This window comes from Danio rerio, chromosome 10, assembly GCF_049306965.1.
Source record: "Danio rerio strain Tuebingen ecotype United States chromosome 10, GRCz12tu, whole genome shotgun sequence".
Taxonomy (NCBI): domain Eukaryota; kingdom Metazoa; phylum Chordata; class Actinopteri; order Cypriniformes; family Danionidae; genus Danio; species Danio rerio.
In genome coordinates this window covers 43,943,554-43,952,500 of record NC_133185.1, presented here as the reverse complement: position 1 = coordinate 43,952,500, position 8,947 = coordinate 43,943,554, and the positions used below count along the sequence as shown (strand labels likewise).

General features: G+C 34.8%; 1 protein-coding gene across 7 annotated transcripts in view; it reads right to left on the bottom strand.

The window, feature by feature from the left end:
- The window catches only part of dscama (Down syndrome cell adhesion molecule a), a 185,024-nt gene extending 176,342 nt beyond the window's left edge, over window positions 1-8,682 (bottom strand). For 6 of the 7 annotated variants that reach the window (XR_012385960.1, XR_012385957.1, XR_012385958.1 and 3 more), the window contains exon 1: window positions 8,018-8,682. Coding sequence is in view for 2 of the 7 variants with exons in the window: in XM_021479191.2 (XP_021334866.1) it covers window positions 8,018-8,060 (43 nt within the window). In the remaining 5 variants the exon portion in view is untranslated. The remainder of the gene's footprint in view (window positions 1-8,017) is intronic. The other variant, NM_001030224.2, reaches the window with a different exon arrangement.
- Window positions 8,683-8,947: the final 265 nt, after the last annotated feature.

Here is an 8,947-nt window from a genome sequence, read left to right as displayed (position 1 = left end):
CGATGTGTAGAGTCACTGCTTAGTTCAACCATAGTAAGAGTAAATGTTTGTGTATTTGTCACTGCATTTCAAGAGTTTAAAACAACCCAGGCTCATTATGAAAACGTAGCCCCGCGGATGTTTCTGGAGACCGCAATTTACATGGCTGGAGGTACGTACGGCCGCATTTCGTTTTATTTGAGCGAGCACGAAGAAGAGCGGTGTCACACTGCCCCACAGCGTTTGCTCGAAAAAAACGAAATGCGGCCATAAGTACCTCTGGCCACGTAAATCGCGGTCTCCAGAAACGTCCGCAGGCTGTAACGACACGGAGGGCTTTCCTGCCGCAACCAGTTTGTCCGCTTAGCTCGTAGTGTTACATCGGCGAAGCGGAGGCCCGGAGAAGGAGAAGGAGAAGGCTACGGCGTCGACAACCGGGATCGAGTCTGGGAAGAGTGGTTTCAGCAATCAGGTAAGATGAAAAACAGAATCTAAAAAATAAAAGCGAACGAGTTCGCGACAGGGCAAGAATGCGGCATAACCCGATAACGCGGTCAAAATTGGACGAGGGCTTTTGCTTTTTATATATATATATATATATATATATATATATATATATATATATATATATATATATATATATATATATATATATATATATATATATATATATATCTGGACGGCTTTAGTAAATCGTCGCTTAGGACAGACGGTCGCTCAACAGAGGCCTCCAGTGAGTTTACGCTTGAGAACAGCACGGGCGCGAACGTCCGTCTGTCATATGTCCTAATTCAGAAAGCAGAGTACAATACATACCAAACATAAAACCTTGAAAATACGCTGGGTTTACACACAATTACTTAAATAATTGAATAAATTAACTTAATTTGCCAGTTTTTTTTTTTAATGTATGTTGTCAGATTCCTTATTATAATCTAAATCTGTTAAAATTGGATGATATTATATTTAATCAGTTAAAAGATATGAATATGATATAAATATATCTAGCTGTTGAAAAAGCCAGATCAATTCTATGAGATTGATTTGCTTAATATTCAGGGGCAAAAGTAAAGCTCCATACTCCACGCAAAAGACGGATTAATAAGAAGCATTCAAAACACATTGGATTTATTGATATTATTACACAAATCTTGTTCTTGTTTGTTTAATTCAGGTCCAACTAACAAATATCAATCAAATAAAGTACAGTTGAAGTCAGAATTATTAGCCCCCCTTTGATTTTTATTTATTTTTTTTTTATATTTCCCAAATGATTTTTAACAGAGCAATGAAATTTTCACAGTATGTCTGATAATATTTTTTCTTCTGAAGAAAGTCTTATTTGTTTTATTTCGGCTAGAATAAAAGCAGTTAATAATTTTTTTAAAAACCATTTTTGGGACAAAATTATTAGCCCCTTTACGCTATTTTTTTTTTTCAATAGTCTACAGAACAAACCAACGTTATACAATAACTTGACTAATTACCCTAACATGCCTAGTTCACCTTATTAACCTAGTTAAGCCTTTAAATGTCACTTTAAGCTGTATAGAAGTGTCATGAAAAATATCTAGTAAAATATTATTTACTGTCATCACGGAAAAGATAAAATAAATCATATATTAGAAATAAGTTTTTTTAAACTATTATGCTTAGAAATGTGCTGAAACAATCTTCTCAGAACAGAACAGAAATTGGGGAAAAAAATAAACAGGGGCGCTAATAATTCAGGGGGGCTAATAATTCTGACTTCAACTGCATATTAGTTTAATAATGTAAAAGTACACTCGAAAGTATTTTCTTAAAATGAGCTGAAACAACACAATTCTTAAGATTTCATTGTGACAACTTAATTTTTTTATGTTCAATCTACATAAATTTGTTAAAAGTGTTAAGTTGACTTGGGTTGGGACAATATGAATGAATTGTGTGGAAACCATGCATTTTTTACAGTGTATGTAATCCGGATGGATGACAATTTGATATGCAATTGTAATTCATAAATTTGATTTGTTAGGCCTAGATATATATTTTTTAAGTGTAAAATTTGATTGGTACATTAAATAAAATGATTCCAAAAATACCAAAATCAAACAAAAACACTCAGGACTTGAACCAGCAACCTTCCTGCAGTGAGGCGACAGTGTTAAGCCACCCATTGCACAACAATCTACATATAATTCACCTGTCAAGACCCTTTTAAAAAAAACGAACCAAACAATGAAGCAATCCGAAAAACATATGCAACCAACTCCAGAACAATATGGAGTTTGCTTTGCTTCCAGGAGTGTAAACGTGGCCTTGATTTGGTGAAACCCAGGCGCACAGTTAAGCGAAACAAATGGATTTGCCCACACACTTTGGTCTGTTTGATCTGGACTCGGCTAAAAGCTCTCTTGATCGGCCACTTTGTTTACCCGTGTCCATTTGAGTGTGTGTGTCAGAGTTTGGCCCCTAGCATCGGTTTACAAAAACAACATCGCACCTACTTTCCGCTGCGTCGTCTGTGCTTCTGCTGCTCCAATTACATCTGTGTGTTAATATGCAGAGGATCTGGAGAGCTCTTCAGCAACACGAGAGCCATTCAGAACAACTCAGCATGAATTTGTACATGCAAACGCATTCAACGGAGATGAGCGCTCGAATTAAATATATACAGATGAAGTCAGAATTGTAAGCCCTCCTGCGAAATTTGTATTTTTTTTTTATCAAATATTTCCCGAGTGATGTTCAACAGAGCGAGGACATTTTAACAGTATTTCCTATAATATGTATTTTTTCATAGGGATAAAAACTTATTTCTTGTCATTCGGCTGGAATAAAAGAAGCTTATAATTTTTTTTAAACTATTTAATATGATTAAATTTGTAATTAAATATTTTATATATATATATATATATATATATATATATATATATATTTTTTTTTTTTTTTTTTTTTTTTTTTTTTTGATTGTCTACAGAATAAACCACTATTACACAATAACCTGCTTTATAATCCAAACTTACCTATAATGTAAACAACAATACTGTAAATTTACAGTAACTTACTGGCAATTTAGGTTGCTTGTGAGATTTACAAGCACACTTAAAATAAATACTTACAATTGTGCTGGATTTTTTTTACATTGCAATTGTCATTTTTCATTTACAGTGTTGGTAAATTCACAGTCTTAGTGGCAACCTAGAATACTCAAACAACAATAATATATTGTAACATTTACAGTAACTTACTGGCAATTTAGGTTGCCATTAAGAATAATTTTACACACTGTAAATTAAAAATGACAATTTATTGTTATATTTACAAAAACATTTAGAGAATTTTAGGTTGCCAGTAAGACTGTAAATTTACTAGCAATATATTGTTGTTATATTTACAGTGCTAGTAAATTTACAGTCTTACTGGCAAATTAAAATTCTCTAAATTATTCTTAATGGCAACCTAAATTGCCAGTAAGTTACTGTAAATGTTACAATATATTATTGTAATTTACAGGGTTTGCAATTTATAAACTACTGTAAATGTTACAATAAATTGAAATCTTTAGTTTACAGTGTTTGTAAATGTATAGTCCTGCTGGCAAACACAATTCCCAGTAAGATATTGTACATGTTACTTTTATACTGTCAACCAAAATTGCCAGTAATTTTAATTTTACAGTAAATTGTTATTATTAATTTACAGTATGCTTGTACATTCATTGATCATTTTTAATTTACAATGTTTGCAAATTTACAATATTTCTGGCAACCAAGATGTACAGTAGGTTACAGTGAATGTTATAGTAAATTGTCATTTTTAATTTAGTTTTAGTAAATTTAAAGTCTTACTGTCAACCAAAATTGCCTGTAATTTACTGAACACGTTACATTAAATTGCCATTTTTAATTTACAGTGTTTGTAAATTTACAATATTGGCAACAAAATTTTCAGTAGGCTACTGTAAATGTTACAGTAAATTGTCAGTTTTAATTTACGGTTGTAGTAAATTTACAGTCTTAATGGCAACCTAAATGGCCAGTAAGTTACTGTAAATGTTACAGTAATTTGTCATTTTTAATTTACAGTATTTGCAAATTTACAGTTTTACTGGCAAACAAAATTGCCAGTAATTTACTGTAAATGTTACAATAAAATGTCATTTTTATTATACGGTGTTTGCAAATGTGGCAGTAAATTACTGTGAAATTTAGAGCAAATTTTAATTTTAAACTTACAGTGTGCTTTGTAAATTTACTGTCTCATTGTCAACCAAAACTACCATGTGTATATAATTAACCTAGTTAGGTCTTTGAATGGCACTTTAATGCGAATATTAGTATCTTGTAAAATAAGTAGAAACATATTATGCACTGTCACCACAGCAACGACAAAAGAAAACAAAGTATAAAAAAATATTATGTTTAGGAAAAATCTTTTCTACATTAAACAGCACTTGGGGAATATTTTTTTAAAATAACTCAAATTTCATAACAAGATTGACTTCATTTGTATAAGCAGTACAGTATGTGATGTGAGGAGGATTAATTGTGCATCTACAAGAAGAACCTTAACAGAAACGTTGCACATCTTGGAACAAAATCAAAAAATATGTATAGAAAAATAAAAAAATATCCAAGTGAATTGTGTATACAAGTTTTAAATAAAAAAGAGTAAATGCCATTTTATTGTTTCAACCTTAAAATTTCATATTTTATTCAACGTGTAGTGAAAAATAATGGCGTTAAACAATTTTCACTCCTACTCTAATCATTTAAAAATAACTTTTTGACATTGTTCTTGTCATTTCTGCACTCAAAAAAAAATATTTGCAGTTTGTTCAAACTATTTATCTATAATGAGCTGAAACAACACTATTTTTTATTTTTATGGGACAACTTCATTGTTTAATGTTCAATCCACTTAAATTAGTTATAACTTAATTCATTTGTATTGGGACAAATTGTGTGAAACCCTGTCACTTGCTAATTACTGATAACCACTGAGTGAAAAGTTGCCTCAGTGGTTAGCACTGTCACCTCACAGCAAGAACGTCACTGGTTCGAGTGCTGGCTGGGCCAGTTGGCATCTCTGTGTGGAGTTTGCATGTTCTCCCCATGTTGGCGTTTCATATGAGTTTCCCCCACAGTCCAAAGATATGCACTTAAGGTGAAATGGATTAATAAAACTGGCTTTAGTGTGTGAATGTGTGGATGAATGTGAGAGTGTATGGGTGTTTCCCAGTACCGGGTTGCAGCTGGAAGGGCATCTGCTGCGTAAAACATATGCTGCAATAGTTGGCGGTTCATTCCAATATGGCGACCTCTGATAAATCAGAGACTTTGAATAATAAATGGTTCATTGGATTTACTAAAAAGATTTAAGTTGCAAACAATTAACATGGGCTGAATTTAAGCAAATTACCTGTATTAATGTTCAGCTTAATTTGTTTGCTTCATTTTAGCCCCTATTAACTATTTTCAACCACTTACAATTAAAAAAACACTTAGTAAATCCAACGAATCATTTTTTTCAGTGATCTCAACAAAGTTGATTGCTAGTAAATGCTTGATTAAATAATTCAATTAAATCAATGACGTTAATTCAATCATTGTGAATTAACATCACAATTTCCTACTTAATCCAATGTTACTTAATTCCCAAGCAAGCTGTGAATGACACCAAAAAGATAAACACTTTTGTCTGACTCTTAAAAAATAAAAAGGCACAATTAATAAACCGGGGAATTAATATCTCCAGATAAACATCCCGAAAGACTCAACAAAACAAGCGCTGCAGGTTTTTTCCTCAGAAACACTTCCGGGGTCACCTGTGCAGGAAGCTCAAGGCCACTGCGCAACACACACATCTGAGGGGTTTCCATAGAGACCAGCGCACAACTGGGCTCTGAGCTTAACCAAATCATGAAAGCCTCATTTTCTATGGCTCCTCTCTCTCCACACACAAGACACAAGCTACACTAGCCAACGAATAAGAGAGAGAGAGAGAGAAAAAGAGAGAGAGAGAGCAACAGCACTGCATCACAACGCTGATCAATGGAGCCTCAGAGACCCACATACACACGGCGGCACAAATGGGAGCGTATTGATTCAAAGAGAAACACTTAAAATGCTTTTTAGAAAATGCCCGTTTGAACACAGTTCAGCGGACATGCACCACTCAATCAGGCAAAAGCCAGAATCCCTGTGAAATGATAATCAATTCCATCGATATGCTATTAATTGAGGTTAAACGGCTCTGTCCGGCTTCATGGCGGCTGCAGAAAAGCCTAAAAATTGGGTTTGGATAAGATGCTAAGATCTCCTCATGGCGACCGATGAGTTATGCATTGCTTTTTATGGTCTGTATGAGTCTGATGTTGGTGTTTGGCTTTTAAAAAGCACCTAAATGGCCCCGTTTTTCTTCTGGCTCCCCCTTTTTTCTCTCTCTCTTTCGCCATCCAGCATAAAAACACACCCATCCTGCTTTAGCCCAGCAACCAGCACCCACTCGCTGTCTCTCCATTTTAAAGCCATCAACACACTCGCCTCCTGTCGAGCATCTGCGCTTCGTTTTTTTTTTTTTTAGAGGTCAATATGATTCGGACAGCCACATGAGAGGAAGAAAAAAAAATGTTTGAATAAATGTTTTGTGAAAAGGTCAGGCGAAAGCGTTCGGTAAAGTGCCAATCCAGTGAGTGCGAGTTGTTGGTGTTTTTTTTTTTTCCATTCAATGCTTCAGTGCTGCTACTTGAAACATGGCGGCTGTGTCACTACGCTGCAATACAACACATTTTGTTTTATTTGTTTTACTGAGTTGATTTGTAGGCTCTTGAATGATTGTTTTTGCGCTTTTTGGATCGAGAGAACTGCTTTGCTGCTTGGGTTTTCGTTCCATTTTGCGTGTGCTGCTTTTCAACAAGTACAATTTGTAATTCTAACGCTTAATAAAAAATACAGACAAGGTCATGAGATGAGAGGAGAAAACAAAACATTTTAAAAAAGTGTCACGTCACATTACATTACATTACATTAGGTGCAGGATGTCGACAATTGTGTTTTTGGCATACCCTGTGATTTGCATATTAATGCAAACCTGCTTTATTTTCCAAATTATAAGCTTTAAAATTTAATAAATAAAACAATTATATAATAGAACAATTAGGAATGTAACATTAATAGCCAGCGATCATATTTTGCAGGATATTTGCATTACAATGCAAGATTTATAATGAAGCTCTTTTATTAAGTGACTAATTGTAAACAAATTGCATGTAAAAATAATATCACAGTAATATAAATGATTATTTAAGAGTGCAACAAGATATCAAAATTCATATTTTGGACTTGTACTGCAGGATGTTTTTCTTATAATGCATGCATGTTAATACAAGCTGTAAAGTGACTAATCTTAAAACCAATGACTTAAATGATTATTTAAGACTATAACAAGGAGGTAATGATTCACATTTTCGACATGCATTAGAGGATATTTGCATAATAATGTGTGCATATTTTATATGCTGTAAAATAAGTGGCTATAATTATAATCAAATGTTCACTTAGGATCAAATGCTTTTTTTTTTAAATAAATAACAATGATACCAAGATTCATTTTTCGACATGCACTTGAGGATATTTGCATAATAATGCATGCATGCATTTCATCATTATAATCCGTAAATTGTAAGTGACTAATTATTAAACATACGATTAAATGCTTATTTAAGAGTGTAACAAGGCTTTCAGAATTTATACACGAATTGAAGATATATGCATAGTAATGCATGCATGATTTTTACAAATAATAATGCATGCATGATTTTTGTAGTAATACGAGTTTAAAAAAAATACTAAAGTGGCTAGTTATTAAACAATTTAGATGCTTTTATAAATTGAGACTGAAATACTGCACACTCCTAAATCAATTAGTACAATTTCGAAGTGTAACCAAAAAAAGATATGCATGCATTCAATTAATCAAGCATCGTATTTCAAACATTGCTCTTAATAAATCTCCAAAACGCACAACAGTAAAAGAAAAAAGCACTGCTCACCATTCAAAATGCACTGGAAAAAGATGATGGCCAATATCCACATGCCCCGCTCCTTTCAATCTCCAAACTAAGATTTGTCTTTTGCCCACCGCGCACTTTTCCTCCAGAACGAGCCGTCGCGCTGCAATGTGTGGATGTGTGCGTAATTAGTAGTTCCAGTAGGGCTGTCGCTTGCGGGGCTCCGGGCTGATGGTCTCCGGGCTGCAGCTCCAGCAGGAGAGGAGAGGCGAGGCGAGGCGGCAGGAGACGCGTCCAGGTGCGGTGCGGTGCTGAGTCAGAGCGCGCGCGCGGAGCGGAGCTTACTGGGGCCACTGCGCACAGGTGTAGTCTTAAACCACCGCGGCAAAGTAAATCCACTGAATAATTAATGAGGCGGAAAGTTTACGGAAATAAGAGAGAGAGAGAATAAATAAGAAAACGAAAGGAAAAAAGAAATGAAAAAGAAAAAATGGGGGCTGCGGAAGTCCAGTGCGCACGCGGCGGAGGGTTCGAGATGACGGCTGGCTGTTTCTCAGCTGGACTCAGAGCAACAACATCCCTCTTCTTCACCAGCTCGCACCGTCCGGCAGTCAGCAAGCACACGCATCTTCCCCTGCTGCACTGAGGAGTCCAGAGCTCAGCATCAGCACCAGAGCAGAGTACAGCACAACACCCGCCTCACACACACACGCGCACACACATACACACACATACATACTCTCTCTCCCTCTCTCTCTCTCTCCTCTGCAGCCTTAAAGGTGCAGGGGTGCTACTCTTAAAGAGAGCGTCCAAACACGCCAAAATCAAGTGCTCATTAACCATCATCACTCATATGCAACTTATTAAGCTCATGTTCATTCGGAAAAATTGCTAAATATTATGATATACAATTGTTTTATTGTTATTATTATTATTATTATTATTAATATTATTATTATTATTATTATTATT